Below are 19,029 nucleotides of genomic sequence, written 5' to 3' on the forward strand. Positions count from 1 at the left end.
GTAGTCACACCCGTTCACCTGCTGCACACCAAACTTTGGAAATAAAACGTCCAGAAAGGCATGGTCTCTGCCCTCTGGGAGCGGCAGGCTACCTCACCACGTGACTGGAAGCCACAACCCCCTTGGCCAGGAGCAAATGGGCACAGACTGGCCACTTACCGAGAGGGCACTGCTGAGTCCCATCAGCTGAGAAATCGCAGAGTTCAGCGAGAAGTCCTCTGTGAAATGGGCAGTCACCTATTGGTAAAAGTAGAATCATTCACTTTGTTCAAAGTTCTGTTAAGCTTCCACACACACACACAAAAACTGAATTATCCAAAAAATGTGGAACTAAATGCATGCCATAAAAGATACTTATAACTGTTTTCACTATCTCAAGTAGTCACTATAATGTTTTATCAGCACAAAGAATTTTAAAGTCAAAGTCAGTGTTGTTTCTGCTACTCAAGACTGCTCCTCTTCCTCTATAGCTGCGACAGGGTTAGTTCCCACAGCAGGTGCCTAAGAAAACACTGATCATTACCTGAAATGGAGGCGGGACCCACCTGATGGCCAAACAGCAAACAGGAGATGGGATAAAGGACGTCACTTCCCCACGGTCGCATGATCTTAATTCACATTGAAGATTACTGGTATATGGGGATAAGGTGAGTCTTACATTTTCAAATATAGAGTCAACTATTAAGTCACTTCAGTCGTGTCCGACTCTGTGCAACCCCACAGATGGCAGCCTACCAGGCTCCCCCGTCCCTGGGATTCTCCAGGCAAGAACACTGGAGTGGGTTGCCATTTCCTTCTCCAGTGCATGAAAGTGAAAAGTGAAAGTGAAGTCGCTCAGTCCTGTCCGACTCTTAGCGACCCCATGGACTGCAGCCCACCAGGCTCCTCCGTCCATGGGATTTTCCAGGCAAGAGTACTAGAGTGGGGTGCCATTGCCTTCTCCAATAGAGTCAACACAAGAACACAAATACTACTTGTCAGCTTTTTCTTATTGGCATGCTTTTCTATTTTGACCATGGGTAAGGATACAGAAAACGAACACATCCTTAAGATGTCAAGAGTTTCCAGCTTGTTGAAATAACCCAATTCTATTATCTGACAGAAGAGAAGAATTTGCCAAATTCAAAGAGAAAGTATGCGATAAGCAGACAATCATTCAAGCAGCACTCAGATGGCTAAAGTCAATTCCATGAGCTCTGTTTCTCTACAGCATGGTAGAGAGGATGGAAATAAAGCTGAAGAAGTGTCACTAAATGGGACCATGCTGGAGCTGGGGCCACTGCAGTCCACACAAACCAGAGGAAAAGCTCAGCTCCTTCAGTGTCCTCCGTTACCGGAGTCCAGAGAAGTGACCTCGGCTGACTTTCTAAGTTTGAATCAGCACATCTTAAAAAAAAAGAAAACATTCAGGCTAAGGGGAATTTGGGGTATCTGGTGCCCATTCAAAAGTGGCTTCAGACTTCCTAAGTGCTTTCTTTCAAAGACATATGACATTTCTCCACAAAGTTCTTAAAAAGGTGAATGTCATGGTATTACAGCAGACTTCCAGATGAACAATTTACAGGGATGTTATCAATGAAGAATCTTTAAAAATGATTTAGACAATAATATGCTATTCTCTAAGAAGATAAGCCATTAATTTATTTGCAAAATTCATTCCAGAATAACTTACACAAATACTGTGTAACAAAGTTTGAGTGGAAAAGTCTCCACTATGCTGAGTATCAGGGAACTCTCTGCTCGGTCCTCATGGGCTGTATGACCTTCACAGGGCATTTAACCATTCTGTGCCTCAGTTCTGCTCGCAGAAGCAATGATGAGGAGGCTAAAGATGAGGCCAATAAAGAACAGAGTCTTTTCAACCCCTTTCAACACTAAAACTCTGTTTCTGTTTTTATAATATATATAGTGTGTCATCGGTATGACATTAAATTTGATTCTCTATCTGAAAATGAAAGTGTTAATTGCTCAGTCATGTCCAACTCTTTGCAACCCCATGGACTATAGCCACCAGGCTTCCCTGTTCACGGGATTCTTCAGGCAAGAATACTGGAGTGGGTAGCCATTCCCTTCTTCAGGGGCTTTTCCTGACCCAGGGATCCAACCTGGATCTCCTGCATTGCAGGCAGATTCTTTACTGTCTGAGCCACCAGGAAAGCCCCAGGATGAGTTAGTTAAATATGGAAACATGGAAAGCGGGCAGCCTCCTCAGATCATCATTAGAGGGAGCTGTTTCCCAAGAGCGTCTCTTGCCCTTAGGGCGTGTGCACCTACGCCTCCGTGGGGAAACACCCGAAGCCGCAGGATCCAATACTCAAGGGAAGCGGGGCCACCGTAATGAGACAGGAGGAAGACCCAGTGTGCCCACCCCCCAGGGCAGGCAGGCCACACAGACCACGAGAGCTCAGTCACAGAATCAACCAGTGTCCCGGGAAGGGTTCTGACCTGAGAGATGACCGAGTTCTTGTACTCCCACAGCCTCCTGGCCTCGGCTTTCTCCTTGTCGCTCAACAGCTGAGGCCTGGGCGCCTGCCCAGACGTCCTGGCCTCGATAAACCGAGTCACCAAGGACCACAGACGCTGCTGCCATCTCAGCACCCCGGGGAGCGCGTCGGCTGCGTGTGACGTTAGCGAACGAGAGAGAGAGACACGTGAGGATGTCTGGTCTGGTCACACCCAAGCGACAAAGCGCCTGTGAAGGAGGAGATGCTTCACGGGATCTCCCCGAGGGCAGGGAGAAGGGTCCTCCCTGGCTGCCAGGGCCTGGAACTCAGAGCAGGACTGGCTCAGTCATTTCTTCTTAGGCCCTCAGATATTCTGAGCACAGGATGCCGGGGCTTACTCAAAGCGTTCCCAGCAACTGTCACCAGCCCAAAAGGAGCTTAGAAGTTTGGGCCAGGATGTGCAGGAGGGCATCGCCTCCTTGGTTAAGAAAGCCTGCTGTGCTGTGACGAAAACGTCCTCGGAACCAGCAGTGTGCGTGGAGACAGGGCTGACTTACACGGTGCAGGCTGACCTCTCCCGTGGGCAGGCAGTACACAGAGGCAGCGCTGGCCCCCAGGCTGCGTTCAGAGCCACACTGCTACGCAGCCTGAGGATTGTAACACAAGCCCGGTCCTCGCCAGCTTCCTGTTTCACGTAGTCCAGCATGCGCGCATGCTCAGTCGCTCAGTCGTGTGTGACTCTTTGCGACCCTGTGGACGGCAGCCCGCCAGGCTCCCCTCTCCATGGGATTCTCCAGGCAAGAATACTGGTGTGGGTTGCCATTTCCTCCTCCAAAGGATCTTGCTAACCCAGTTTTAGATGTAAACAACTCTGGAGGGAGGAATCCCCACGCCCCCCAACCCCGCCCCAACACTCCGACCATGGGGCTCTGCAGGCTGCTGTGGGTGACTGCAGAGGTCACAGGTAACGTCAGGGCCAGGCCCCACGTGGGGATCTCTGGCCTGGTAAAGGGCAATGACACCATTCTAGGAAAAAACCTTTCAGGTTACACCAAGAGGGGACTGACCTCTGTGGACCGCAGTGGGCCCAGGCGTACCACAAAAACCAGCCTGGCTCAAGGACATGTTCCCAAAGTGGGATCCTCGCAGAAGCTGCCGGAGAACAGCCAGTCTATGCTGAAGGCAGGCTCCCAGCCCCACCCTGGGGGCGGGGTCAGCAGGGCTGCAGTGGGGACCGGGGGTCTGCAGCCACAGCGCGCGCTCTCGGTGGTCTGGGCTCATTACGTCTGACCACGCTCGCCCAGGAATGGCACAGGATGTCGGGCAAACTGCTACCTGCTCCACAGGTGGGACCCCTGGGCCCTTCCCTGGACTCCCTGGGCGCGGAGGCGGGTCACGGAGGCGGCAGGCTGGGAGGAGAGGCTGACTTACTCTTCACATCCCACAAGATATCCTTCTCCGGAGGGGCGGCGAAGAGGATGTAGAGCCGGACGGTGTCGATGCCGTACTGCTCCACCACGTCCTCGGGCTCCACGCCGTTATGCTTGGATTTGCTCATCTTCTCCCAGCTCACCTCGAGCTTCTCCCCCGTGTTTGCGTGAACAGGATCGGAACCTGCACACCAGAGGGACGCGTCGGTAGGAGGGGATGCCCAGCCGGTTCTATTACAGTGTATCCAATCCGGAAACACTGAGGGAGCCGTTCAACGTGTCCACTTGAAGAATCCCACTAATACACTTAGTGTGACCTGTTCTCTCCCTTTAGACATCGTAACCGTGTTTTGGTTTTCAAATAAACGAGGCCCACCTCCTGCCACAAATCTGCCTCTCATGAACAGGTAGTACACTTGCCAGCTTTTTCTCAGCCACAAAACAAGACAAAGCAATGCCCTCTTTTTAAAATGTAAATCACTTATATACAAAAAGGACAGGAAAAAAGGATAAGGAGGACTGCATACTGCTTTCTTCTTTATGGACTCGGGGCCTCCTCTGGCAGCTGGCAGCTGACCTGCCAGGGTCCCGGGGCAGCAGAGCATGTTTGAGGTCATTTCACCCGGAGGGAGGTCCCCGTCCGTGTGAAGTCACCAGGAGGTGAGCTCCCCCCGTGAGCGGGGTCCACATGTGGGGTCAGCTCGCTGGGCTCACGTTACACGTGGGTTCTGCTGTGGAGCTGTTCCTTCTCTCCTCCCCGCTCCACACTCTCCGTCTGGATGGTGCTCACGGAGGAGGCCTTCCCTGGCCGCGTGTGGATGAGGTGGCCTTGCAGCCAAGCTCCAGCGGCTGGGACCAGGAAGGACACCTGACAAGGTTAATCTCCTTCTCTGCATTGGAACTGAGAGAGGGCGCTGGAGCCAGGGTTGGCGCTGTTGGGCACTGGAGCCAGGGGTCCCAAGGAGGTGAGGCAGGAGGTGGCCTTGCATCTGCCCAAGGTCACTCTGCACGCTGCAACTAGGGAGGGCGGGATCCAAGCCTGGCAGGGGAAGGAGAACGGAGCAGAGCAGGAAGCGGAACTAGAGGCTAGAGAGCGGCGGAGGAGACAGCAGCGGCCGCGGCGTCCTACACGCTGCCCCTCCCTGCAGCTGGGTTTGGGCGAAGGCCCTATGTCCTTGGGTGAAACCTGCCTTTGCGTGGATTTCTGTTCCTCCTAGCTAAATATTCCTTGGCTCCAAGAACAACCAGATGGGCCATTCTTACCTGTGAGATCTACTTCCTCTCGCCGTAGATACTGTCCAGACGGTAGGCGGAATGTCTGCCCCTTGATGAGGCCTTGGGCCAGCAGTTTATGAAAAGGCTCTCTGAGGAAAGAAAACAGGAGAAGAACACTGGTGGGGCGGGGGACTGGAAGCATCCAGAGAGAGCGGTACAAACCTAACCAGCTGACGAGTACAGAGAACTGCTCTTTGTGAAAACTGGCTGACCACTTGTCGACTCAACTTGCACAAATGGCTCCTTACACATAAACGCTAACAAAACTAGGTCAAATCAGTGGAGATTTCCAACGCGGTGAAGTGCCATGAGCACCAGGCCTCACAGCTGGAAGTCCTGGATTGGAATCTCTGTGCTGCTTCTCAATGAGCCAAGGCAAGTCACTTCTTTACTCAGCATGTCTGCTCATTGGTAAAACAGGGATTACAAAAACCTGCCTCAAAGAATTGTTGGGAGGATTAAATGAAACAACTGCATGACACTACTTGTAAATTTTAAAGGTACGTAAAGGTCAGTTGGGCTTCCCTGATGGCTCAGCGGTAAAGAATCCGCCTGAAATGCAGGAGATCCAGGTTTGACCCCTGGGTCGGGGAGATCCCCTGGAAGAGGGCCTGGCAACCCACTCCAGTGTTCTTGCCTGGAGAATCCCAGAGGAGCCTGGCAGGCTAGAGCCCATAGGGTTGGAAGGAGTCAGACACGACTGAAGCGAGTGAGCGCACACACACGCACAGACGTCAGTCATGCTGAGCCCGGAGTAATGAAAAGTACAAGGTGATACAGAGAGGTCTACGCTGGAGTTTTATTCATGAAGATAATCCATTCCTTAACTTTCATACAGTGCCTGCTTCAATTCTTTTTAATATTTTTAAATCATGCAAATTATACATGACTATACCGTTTTTGTTCAAATTCAAACCCCTCTCCCCTTGTCTTCCCAGGCCTACTGCCCTCTGATGAGGCAGTGACTGTTAGTCCACACAGAGCTACTTCCTTTTCTCTTTTGGTTGCATAGCCTGGCGTGCAGGATCTTAGTTCCTCAACCAGGGATTGAACCCAGGCCCTGCCAGTGAAAGCACCGAGTCCAACCACTGGACCAGCAGGGAATTTCCCAGATTTTATTTCATTTTCAGCATCTATTCAGTACTTTTATTTTTATTTTTTTATATTCAGTACTTTATATGGGTGGGTTATAATTTATTTATAGTACTTATTTTTTTTTTTTTAAAGCAGTGTTAGTCACACCCTTACTGGCTGAATAGTGAACTGAAGACACTTTCTCTTAAGAGGACAAGCAGAGGTTTGACCCTCAAACTGAAATTATTTCAGATTTGAAACTGCTGTGCAATTTTGAAGCATGTAAGAAAGAACTACTCCACATTCAATTTGTGGAGACCTCTGCTGAGAGCACCTGTCCATATCTCACTCTTATAAAGCGCAGGGAGGAACATTTGAGTGAGGAGACAGATTGACATTCTCTGCCAACATCACCCCCAGCACAGCTCATCTATCAACATAAGAACCCTTGGGGGCTTCAAGCTCACTTACACGGAGTGGCTTTTTAGAGGCTCAAAGACCTGATAGATGGCCTCATCAACTCAATGGACATGGATCTGAGCAAACTCCAGGAGATAGTGAAGGACAAGGAAGCCTGGCGTGCTGCAGTCCGTGGGTCACAAGAAGGTGGACATGACTTTAGTGATCAAACAAATATCTCAAAGACCCGATAACCTCAAAGAGGCCAAGCAGAGCACAAACCCAGCTCTAGTGATGGAGGCACAGGGTGCTGGCTTTGTTAATTAACAGAAGCTCATTTCACATGCGAGGCTAATACAGATGAACCCTGGTACAGAGAAAGAAGGCCTCTGGACAGGGCCCTGATTTGTACACGGTGCAGCCTGTCACAGCAGCTGTGTGCACAGATGCCGTTTAAAGGAAATTCTCCAGTGGACTCACAGGGATGGAGTGGAACAACAGGGATGACTGAAAATGAGGTGAAGGGCAGCTAGAAGAAAAGGACCCCTGGTCTCTATGTTTTAAAATCCTGTTAGGAGCATGTGTATGTATGTGTGGGTGCACATGAGTTTGGTGGGGTGTGTGTGTGTGTGTGTGTGTGGGTATATCTGCCAAGGTGTAAAACACCCAATATAATTAACATTGAATGGAAATTAGTCAAGTTACTCAGTGTCACAGGGCCTGTCCACCATGGGACCGTGTTAATTTGGAAGACGTACATGCAGAAAAATAGTCACCCCGTTGTTCTGGCTCCAAAAGCTATCATAATAATACGCTCTTTGAGTCACAAAACTGCCTTCCTTCCACCTCGCAGACATTCCACCAGCAATGGCACCACTGGCAGAATGACATCCTCTGTACCACGTCCCAGGAAGATTCCCAGACAATGTGAGTGACATGAAAAAGAAGCACCTTTAAGAGGGAGCAATGGTGTCTGTGGTCCCCATTTCTCAGGAACACAGGAACAAAACTGCGAGGAACCTGGGGTCCTTGGGCCACACAAGCTGTATCCAGGGCAGGTTGGGGTTTGGATGCCCAAGACCCCAGATCCACGTTTTCCTCAGGAAGTTCAAGGGCCTCTGCCCACAGACCGAGTGTGCAGCTCTCTGCCGCCAGCCCGTTTGCCCTCTGGGCCTCTCCCTCCATACCTACATGCCCCTGGTCCTCAGAGAGGTCCCAGGGACACCTGGCTGTCCCCAGAACCGGCCACACTCCCTAGGACTCGGCAGGAATGCCCATCTCGGCCTGAGTTCCTGGGTAACCCAGATTCGGCCTTCACCACTAAGCGCAGGCACCCCCTTCTCTGGTGGGTGTCCCTGTCCCCTGCACGCAGCTCTGGACTCTCCTTCGGGTCCTGCCATGTCCAGCACGCTCGGCCATGAAGAGCACGCCCGGCTGTGTACTGATTACAACATAAATACCCGTCTACTGCCGCCCTACCCCCGTCGTGACAAAGACTGTTGTCTTGTCCTTTCATCTGTCTCAGCGCTTAGCACTGTTTCAATGGACGACAGGCCCTTTAAACATGCTCAAAACACGGATGGTGGGTGAAAAAATACAAATGGACAGACAGACGGACGGCGGGACGGAGGGAGGGAGACGTGGATGTTTGGGGCTGCCAGCTCTTGAAGCCATCTGTGCCTTCCATCCAATCTGGGGTGGCACCTGGATTTTAACCTCATTACACAAAAGATACAACGCAGTTTTAAAACAGGAGGAGAAAATCATATGGTTACTTTTTACTGGGCAGACGAAGACTGGCTACAGAGCAAGCGGAACGAGTGTCCTACGTGCGAGGGTGGCCTCCCCACTCCTGGTGGGGCCGTCCCTGGGCATCAGTGGGCTCGACGGGGCTGACGTTTGCACACCCCCCGGGGGCACATTTTTGAGCACTAGCTCATCTTTTAGGAATCTTCCTCGAATAATTTTACATGCTGCCGCCTCACACACAGAGACACACTGCAGCTTTCTTCCCGCTGGGCTCAGTGGCAGGAGGGTGAACTCGCTGTCACCGTCTTAGGCTCTAGTGTCCCTGAGCACGTTTTTGAGGTTTTTCCTCTCCTTTCTCACTCTTGGTACATGGCTTTAGTCACTCTTAATAGAAATGAAAAATATGTCCTTGGGATGGAAGAAGGGAGGGAATAATTTGGATCCGAAAGGTAAAGGTTATCAGTAGGATGATCAAAATCAGTAGCTTTAAGCTTCCAGAAGGGGCAGGGGCAGAAATAAGCAGCTTGGGTTTCATTCTTGCCGGTTATTAAGTGGTGCAATGCTGCCCTCTTCTGGGGATGGGCAGAATTACAACCTGCTGGTTTTTTTTTTTTTTTTTTTTCAAACTAGGGGCAGTACTGAAGAAGGTTCAAATACCATACAGCCGTGCTCATTTCACATACTAATAAGGTTATGCTCAAAATCCTTCAAGCTAGGCTTCAGCAGTTCGTGAATGGAGAACTTCCATATGCACAAACTGGGTTTAGAAAAGGCAGAGGAATCAGAGATCAAGTTGCCGACATTCGCTGTCTCAAAGGGAAAGCAAGGGAATTCCAGAAAAACATCTACTTCTGTTTCATTGATTATGCTAAAGCCTTTGACTGTGTGAACCATAACAAATGTGAGAAACTCTTAAAGATGGTAATATCAAGACCATCTTACCTGTCTCCTAAGAAACCTGTATGCTTGTCAGGAAGCAAGTTAGAACCCTGTATGGAACAACGGACTAGTTCAAGATTGAGAAAGGAGTACGGCAAGGCTGTTTATTGTTACCCTATTTATTTAACTTATATGCAGAGCACATCATGCGAAATGCTGAGCTGGATGAGTTGCAAGCTGTAATCAAGATTGCCAGGAGAAATATAAACCACCTCAGATACGCAGACAATACCACTCTAATGGCAGAAAGCAAAGAGGAACTAAAGAGCCTCTTGATGAGGGTGAAAGAGGAGAATGAAAAAACCGGCTTAAAACTCAATATTAAAAACATTAAGATCATGGCATCCTGTCCCATCACTTCATGGCAAATAGAAGGGGAAAGGGTGGAAACAGTGACAGGTTTCCTCTTCTTGGGCTCGGAAATCCCTGCGGATGGTGACTGCAGCCATGGAATTAGAAGATGACTGCTCCTTGGAAGGAAAGCTATGACAAACACAGACCATGTATTAAAAAGCAAAGACATAATTTTGCTGACAAAGGTCCATATAGTTAAAGCTACAGTCATTCCAGTAGTCATGTATGGATGTGAGAGTTGGACCATAAAGAAGGCTGAGCACCGAAGAATTGAGGCTTCTGAACTGTGGTGCTACAGAAGATTCTTGAGAGTCCCTTGGACAGCAAGGAGATCAGACCAGTCAATCCTAAAGGAAATCAACCCTGAATACTCATTGGAAGGACTGATGCTGAAGCAGAAACTCCAATCATTTGGCAACCTGATCACTATGAAGAGCTGACTCACTGGAAGAGACCCTGATGCTGGGAGAGATTGAGGGCAGAAGGAGAAGAGGGCGTCAGAGGATGAGATGGTTGGATGGTATCACTGATTCAACAGACATGAACTTGGGCAAACTCCGGAAGCTGGCAAGGGACGGGAAGGACTGGCATGCTGCAATCCGTGGGGTCGCAAAGAGTTGGACACGACTTGGCAACTGAGCAACAGTAACAACGCTAGCTGCGCTGCTCGGCTTCTCATTGGGTGGCTTCTCTTGTTGCTGAGCACAGGCCCTAGGGGGCGCGGGCTGCAGCAGTGGCAGCACGGGGGCTCAGCAGCTGTGGCCAAGGGCTTAGTTGCTCTGCAACATGTGGGATCTTCTCGGATCAGGGATCACACCCATGTCTCCTGCACTGGCAGGGGATTCTTTACCACTGAGCCACCAGCAAAGCAAGCCCCTTTATTTTTAATTGGAGGATAACTGTTATACAATATTGTGTTGGTTTCTGCCATGCAACATGAATCAGCCATAAGTTTACATATGTGCCTTCCCTCGAGTCTCCCTCCCACCCCTGAACCCCCATCTCAACCCTCAAGCTGTGGGACTCTGACCCTAACTCCAGCCTTTCTGCCTAAGGCTACACGCTTCTCTGGCCTCATCTTTTGTAACTCTCTCTCTTTTTTAAAAGTGAACTTCTAACTGAAGCAAAGCGTACATATTGAAAAGCTTGTAATTCCTACTGGTAAAACTTGAGGAATCTTTACAAGATAAACACACCGGCGTAACCAGTACCCAGGTCAACGATCAGAATGTGACCCACCTCCTGGAGGCCCCCTCTCCCCTTCCCAGGCACCATCTCCCCACCACAGGCACCAGCCGCCTGGCTGCTAACACCATGGATCAACTTTGCCTGTTTTGAAACCACTTCTACCCCTTTCAGAATGAGGGAATCTCACGGGAGTACCCACACCGGAGGCCTTTCCCAGAAAGGCAGGCAATCCCTCTCAGACAGCAGAGCACCCAAAACAAGGCCTGCCAGTTAAATAAGTCTGAATTTCCGAAAGTTAGCAACAACGCACCTTGATGGTTGAGCCTCACGCGGGCTGCCTTCCCCCGGGGTTGAAGCACTGCAGTGGTGGCCGGAAGAGCCATCTAGGGCAGAGATGGCAAGGCTGCCCTGGGGCCCCTGCCCCCATCACGGACCCACGGCTGCACGTCCTGGTGGACTCGGGCTGAGCCTCAGGATTCTTGGGACCACGTGCTCAGAAAGCAGAGTTACCCTGTGACACCTATCATTTGTTTATTCTGCAGCTATTTACTGAGTGCTTACAACACGTCAGGCATTTAGGGCAAGGCCAGCCTGCCTGCTGTCACTGAGCCAGACAGATGCCTGCCTACCCTCAAGGCTGGCAGGGGGAAGCAGAAAGTCCAGTCGGAGCTGAAGACCGACTCCTGCCACACCAAGTCCAAACTGCTCGCTCGGCCATGGAGGACTCCCGTCCCTCCTTCCGCTTCCTTTCCTCTTTCTTACACGCGCTGCCCACAGGCGCTTCCGTGTCCTCACTCACTGATCCCTGAAGTGCCATGGAAACTGCCCATTCGTCAGGACTCTACCCCTCCTTCCAGACTCCACTCAAACGCCAAATCCACTAGGAAGGCGTCTCAGGCCCTCCTGGGCAAAATTGGTTGCTCTTTCTTCGGTGTGTCCGGTGTGGCTCCTAAGACTGCACTGGGCAGGTAGTGAATGCTACTGCGCATTCATGCGAGTTGCTTTGCTGCCTGCCTTCCCCGAGAGTGGGGAGTAGGAGGAGCCTTGAAGACCCCTCCGGCACCCAGTTCATCACAGATGCTCCGTTAAGGCAACTGGTTTGAGCTATGTCGAGTTTGTTTCCACGAATGAATAATAAAATCTGCCAGCAGCAGAGAAGGGGACAGTGTGGAGGGGACAAGAGATGAGGGAAGAAAGGGGATGAAGGGCGGGCACGGGATGCTACTGCTTCCAAGTAGGGCCAGGCCCTTTTTGCAGAGAGAGGCATGCTCAAAGATTTCAGACTCTGTCCGCTTGAAGCCCCTGGGAAGATCAGCAGGGAACAAGCGTGGAAGGGGGACAAATTCCACAGTGGGGAAGGGCCCCCCCAGTTCCTGGAATCCTGCTCAGTCCCCAGTGATTCTCCCTCTACTCTTCCAGGGCCTCAGGGCTCTGGGAAGCCGGTTCTCATTCCATCCACCCTTCGGTGGAGTTCAGCTCTGAATGAGGAGTCTTGTTTGTATCTGAGCGACAACTCGGTACAGACCCCTCTTGAACTTAATCAAAAAGCTTACAGGAAAGTGGGTGGCCCAAGACATGCTCATAAATCACCAGCAAGGAGGAGGCGTGGAGTGTGATACAGGGAAGCAGGCGGCGTGGGCATGGCGGCCAAGGGGGCGTCAAGGGTCCTGCTGGAGCAGCCGTCACACCGCACGGCCAAGCTCATGACTCAGATCCACAGCAGCGTAATTCGTGTACTTCCCATCTGTACATTCATCCACCAAAAGGTACCTGGGCACAAAACTGTATACGCAACCGAGATAGTCACGTGTCATAACGGCTCTGTATAGCAGGGAGCTTTATGATAAGAAAGTGAAAAGTCTGCCACTCCAAGCCACCAACAAATCCCTTCGGATTCCAAAGCCATCAAAGATGGAGGCGTTATGCAGGGCCTCGGCCTTGGGGAAGGCCTGCATGGGTTTCACGTTCATGAATACAAATTAGTGTTCTTTTCCTTGAGTCAGATTTCCTCTTACTCCTTCAATACCACCCTGAGGGTTGGATTACTTTCATATGCACCGAAGCACGGCTCTATGCAAGTAGAATGATGAAAAGTGATGGAATCGTCAAGTGTTTCCTTGACAGTCTGGACTGACTGCGCTAACTCAGAAATTACAACTAATACCTGCTGGCCATGGAAAGACACCTTTGTCCAAAGAAGGAGAGAAGGAAGGAAGGGAGGGTGGGTGTGAGGAAGGGAGGGAGGGAGAAAGGTTACTAATCATTAGGATTAACAAGGAATTTCAGAACACAGGCAGGCTATTTTATTAGGCATCCTTACAAAAATCACTGCATACAGGAATGTATTAATCACGACGTGGCTAAAAGAATCTCAGGATGCATCAGAGCCCTAACCAGTCACTGCAGGTGACACTGCCTTACTTATGAAACCCTGGATAACCTGCTCCCCTCTCTCCTGCCTGGTCAGTTGGCTGCTATGTAGATCTGGAAAGAAGAAAGCAGAAAGCTGCAGATCTCTGAAAACAGTTTCTAATTGGGACTTCTCAGACTAACTTCACCTTGCTCTTCGTCCCTGCCCTGCGTCCAGGGCCATCATGCTCACATAATTGGCCTGTTTCTAAGCGTCGAGACGTGGCTGGTCTGAAAGTATCACTGTTTCCATTTCCTAGCAGCTAGCCAGGGGCCTGGAAAGAAGTCTTATTAATACCATGAGACTCAGGTAAAGTCTTTCTTTTTTTCCTTACCTTTTCCCACTAGGTCCATTTCTGGTGCGATTAGAAAAAGCTCCCTGGACTGCGGACGGAGGCCTGCTGAGCTCACAGTGGTCAGTAGCTGGCTGTCAGCAGGGGGAACAGCAGCTTCTGACGCCACCCCGCCCTTTGATGACTACGAACTGCAGACAGAACATCAGTTCTGGGAATTTAGGGTCCCTCTGGGTTGTATGAGCAGCTGAGGCTGATGCTGACTCCCCGCCACCCCCCTACTCCCCCATGCTCACAAATCACATTTCACGCCCAGCATACTTCCCTGCTTCAGAATATAAACTGTAAATGACTTCGCTTTATTTTCTGCTATAGAGTCACACACTCATTGGGAAAAAAACATCTGGGGAAAAAACCATTAAGAAATAATAAAATCATCAATAAGCTCATCATCCAGAGAGAACTAGTGTTAACATGCTGACATAATTTTTTTTCTAGTCTTTTCTCTTGCTTTGTGTGTGTATTGGTGCGTGTACATGTAAAGACAGAGAATCAAATTGTATCTACAAATTTCTGCCTTGTTTTTTTCACTTCTCATTACTTCAGACGTATTTCTCCTTGGTGTTCAACATCCTTTGTAATATATATAAAGAGTTGTATGAAGTCCTCCATAGAGATGGAGTATACTTTGCCCTTTCTCAGCATTTTGGGGCATTTAGGTTTGGGGTAATACTTGAAGTAATACTTATATGAACATTCTTGTGTATAAGTTTGTGTTTTAGGATAGATTTCTAGAAGTGTAATTAGTGTGCTCAAAACTATTTTTTAAGGCACTATTTTATGACTATTTTTAAAGCACTTTCTCTATACTGCTAAAATGCTTTTCACAAAGATTGTTCCCAACTGTAGTGCATGAGAGACCCGCTCTCACTGGGATGCTGTATGGAAAACGCTTATTTTGTGTTCTTTTTGCTGCCAACAAGATAAACATTTTAGAGTATGTTTACTGATCACTTGCATTTCTTCTTTTGCAGATTTCCTGTTGACATAACTTCCAGCTTAATCACCAACCTGATGTTTCAGACACACAATAAAGGCACCAGCTGTCCCATAGGCTGGCACTTCTAATCCAGAGGCCAGTTTCTTCTTATAAATGGTAAAGAGCCCTTCTGGAAATTCAAACTGCAGACCTAAGTGTGCAAGTGATGAAAGAAAGGGCCTGGGCTCTTCCAGGAAATAGGAAGATTATTAGAGCCACATAAACCGTTGCTTTTGTATTTGAAGACATTTAACCAGAATCAGAGAGTGAAAAGGGTACTCAGAGGTGACTGAATCCCTAATCTATGAGGCCAGGGAGAACCACTGGGGTCAGAACTCTCATCTGCAGCACCAATCACAGGACCAAGTGAGCATGAAACAGGTTTCAGGACTCTCAGTCCAGACCTACTACCTGAGACAGCGGCCAAGCGACTGAGAAATGAAAAGGGGACAACTGACGTCCCAAGTCCCTCCTGATATGACAGTGCTACCCAAAAGGCACACAGAAATAGACAAGGAATTCCAATGTATTCACATTTTAGGAAAAGGAGCTAATAAATAAAGAGAAACACACATGTGATTGACAGGTCTCAAAATTTCACCCTAGACCAGCTTGATAAAGTTGTTTGGGGGGCTTTAAAATAAATGCTAATTGGAGAGTTCTGAATTACTCATCACAGAAAGTGGATGATTTTCATTTCATCTGAGGCCAGCTGGTTTACCAAAACACCTCCGCTAAAGAGCTAATGCTCAGAAACAGTTTTCAGACGCTACTGTTGAACAGGAACAGTGCTGCCAAGTGTGCTGAGAAACAGAGATAAGATGACTTTCTGCATCTTCTTCAGAAAGGTCAGCTTTCTGAGGACTTAAAATGACTCTCCCTCTTTTAGGGAGAGTATGAAGGCATGGAATAGAATCGAACCATCTTGGGAAGAATTTTAAAAACATATATTGCATAGGTATATTTCTATTTATACCATGTAGTTGGCCCTTAAAGTTGATGGTAAGGCAAATTCCAGGTGGACCTCAGGCTTTGCAGATTCTCGAAAGGTATTTAATAGAAACAAGTCACATCCAAAACAGTGTTTTAAAATTATGTCAGAATGCTACAAATCTTTTCTGCTTGACTATGGTTTTAAAACGACACAAACAAGTCGGAAAAGTAGCCAGGTCCTGTCCTACATCTTAAATCAGTTCAGCCATTGGGTAAGTTATTGACTCATTCATTCCTGCTACAAATACTGGTTCCAAGGCTGAGAAATGTGCCCTGCTGCTAAGAAGCCAGAGATAATTTGTGGTCTTTGTTTCTAGACCTACATGCGTGCGTGCGCACTCAGCTGTGTCCGACTCTTTGCGACCCCATGGACTGTAGCCCACCAGGCTCCTCTGTCTATGGGATTTCCCAGGCAAGAGTACTGGATGGGGCTGCCATTTCCTACTCCAGAGGATCTTCCCAAACCAGGGATCAAACACATATCTCTTGAATCTCCTGCACTGCCAGGCTGATTTTTTTTTCCCCACTGAGCCACCTGGGAAGCCCTAAACCGACATGAGAAGGAATTATTTTTCAGGTTGTACTTGATGTTTGAGCTTAGCCTTTCTCTATCCAACTTCCCCTGTCCCAAGGAGAACATCCCCTTTCAAGAACACACATTTTACTCTGTGTATATCAATGGGGTTAAACTCAACTGATTGATTGGAACAAATATTCGCTGAGAATGTATAATGTCCATGAGACTGTGACAGTTAACAGGACACAGGTTCCATCCTCCAGGGTAGTCTAATCTAGTGAGGTGAAGAAGTTTCCACAAAGAAGAAATGCAAGGCAGAATGGCAAACGCTATAATCTAAGTTACAAGCATTGTAACTACAGTCAGCCCTCTTTATCTGTGGGTTCCACACTTGTGGATCCAACAAACCATTGATCAAAAAAAAAAAAAAAAAATTCCAGAAACTTCCAGAAAACAAAACTTGAATTTGGTGTACCCAGGCAATTTACATAGCATTTACACTGTATTAGGCATTATAAAATTATCTAGAGATGACATAAAGCATTCAGGAGAGTGTAAGTTACATACAAATACTACACCATTTTGTATGAGGGATTTCAGCATCCACTGATTTTGATATCAGTGGGGGTCCTGGAACTAATCCCTAATGGACATCAAGGGATGACTGTAATTTATCAATACTTCCCTGAGGATTAATGCTGTTAATGTGTTTAGTGGCCTTCTGATGCAGATGGGTTAATTTTTACACATGAAGGTCTCTGGGACTAATGAGAATTATTTTAAGCATTTAATTTATATCATAAATTAGCTTTCTGTAGACTTAATCCATGTGTGTATGAACAGAATGTGGGAATAGATCTGAGGACGGGGTAAAAAGGGAGGGAGCTTTCAAAGCACTTCATTTTAATGAAATTGGATTTTAGAGGTTCTGAAAGTGACTTAAGGTGACTGCTAAAATAAATTACAATATATCCATATGACAGGATACTATGCGTAAATTGTAAATGCTGATGTAGAGAGACCACCAAGATATATTATAAAATAAAAAAGCAAAAGACTATATATATATAATAAATGAAACACTTAAAAATGAGTATATCAATAGATATAAAATATTTTTCTGGAAGAAGTCAAGAAAAACTGTTAACAGTTGAGAAGGGTAGAAGGTAGGCTGCAGGGAGGAAGATTTCAATGTTCACTTTCTATGCAGTGAAATTTAAAAATTTTAATTTTAGACATGTATTACTTTTTCATTATTTACTATTTTAATTGTTAACATCAATTAACTGGACAGAGAGATGACCAGATATATTTTCCCCTTTTCTTTTCTTCAATTAAAAAACATTCTAAAAGGTTGTTGTATGAAAAAACAAAGCACAGAAACAACTGAAAAAAAAAAATCTCAGGAATGGTGCTCCAGGCAGAGTAGCAGACAAAAGAACCTGAGTTATTGTCCTGATGAAAAACAAGTGAAAAAGCCAGATTAGACATAAAAAACACATTGTTTTAAGTGTGCTATTGAGTTGGCAAACTAAGAAACAAGGTTGAAATAAATCTATTTTTAGGTAAATAAGAACTAACAGTTGGTCCATTACTTAAAAAAAAAAAGAGACTCTAAAGTATTAATATTAATATATATTTCAGATAAAAGGGAAATGATTTCAGATGTTCAATTCAGAGATGCAAGAAGGAAGAGTGAGAAAAGATTAATACGTATGTGGATCCAATGCAATTCAGTTGAATGCCCAACAGATAACCTCTGTGGAATCTGACAAGCAGAATCTGAAATTTATATGGAAGAACAAAAGTCCAAATATATTAATAGTGAAGTTACTCCTAAAGAAAAAGGACAAAGTAGGAGGACTGCCCTTACTAGATATTGAGACTTGTATACTTAAACAATGCCAGTAAATAACTATTAATGGCACAGAAAAAAGCAAATAGACCAATGGACAAAAGAAAAAAAAGACCCTATAAATAGGCTCTTGCATATTCACAAAAACTTGATTTATGATGGAAAGGGCACTGCAGATCAGTGGGGAAAATGATGGATTATTCCATTAAAGGTATTGAGATACTAAAAGCAGTCTCCATAAAGGAAAAGATTATTAAAATTTACTACATTAAATTAAGAGTTTCTGCTCATCAAAAGACACCGTAAAAATAAGACAAGCCGAGAACGGAAAGAAATACTGCAATACACACAGCATCCAGAATATTTACAGAACTCCTACAATCGATAAAAGACAGCCCAGAAGAAATAAGGGCAAGACACACAAACGGGGATTTAACGGAAGTGGAGACACAGAGGCTCATAAACAGAATGAAAACACGCTAAACTGCATTAAGTCTTTAAATTCAAATTTAACTCACAAAGTCATCCATTATATAACCACAAGTTTGACAAAAGTCTTACAGTTGGATAATACAGTCAGCCCTCTCTGTTTTACGATCCGTGGTGGGTTGAATCCAAGCATGTGGAACCCATGGATATCAAGGGCCAACCATGGCAACTGAGCATCTGCAGATTTGGTACCCTCAGCAGGTCCCAGAACCCGCCCTCCACGGAGACGCAGGGTTGGCAGCACTGTATGTTGTAGTGGTGAGGATGTCAAGTCATCAATAGGATGCTCACCTCTGGTAGTGCCAGTGTCGGTTTATATCGTCAATCCGAAAAACAGCCTGGCTTTCTTACTGAAGTTGATCATGTGAGTAATCCTACAATTCAGCAGTCCCACTCCAGGCACATTATCTTAGAGAACGGCTCATGTGCGTATGTCAGGAAACATACATGGATGCTCCTAGCAGTTTTGTTCATAACTGCACAAAACAGCCCAAGGACTTTAATGGTACGGACATGAAGTGAACTCTGTATTAGAAACTCTATTCCAGGTAATGTAATACCAGATGGCAGTAAAACAGAAAT

General features: G+C 47.2%; 1 protein-coding gene across 4 annotated transcripts in view; it reads right to left on the reverse strand.

The window, feature by feature from the left end:
* The window catches only part of LARS2 (leucyl-tRNA synthetase 2, mitochondrial), a 209,570-nt gene that overhangs the window by 18,166 nt on the left and 172,375 nt on the right, over positions 1–19,029 (reverse strand). For all 4 annotated transcript variants that reach the window (XM_060402607.1, XM_060402606.1, XM_004018520.5 and 1 more), the window contains 4 exons: positions 5,138–5,238; positions 3,876–4,058; positions 2,446–2,615; positions 160–237 (listed from right to left, as the gene is read on the reverse strand). In XM_060402607.1, coding sequence (XP_060258590.1) covers positions 160–237; positions 2,446–2,615; positions 3,876–4,058; positions 5,138–5,238 — 532 coding nt within the window. The remainder of the gene's footprint in view (positions 1–159; positions 238–2,445; positions 2,616–3,875; positions 4,059–5,137; positions 5,239–19,029) is intronic.

Source organism: Ovis aries, chromosome 19, assembly GCF_016772045.2.
Source record: "Ovis aries strain OAR_USU_Benz2616 breed Rambouillet chromosome 19, ARS-UI_Ramb_v3.0, whole genome shotgun sequence".
Classification (NCBI taxonomy): Eukaryota; Metazoa; Chordata; class Mammalia; order Artiodactyla; family Bovidae; genus Ovis; species Ovis aries.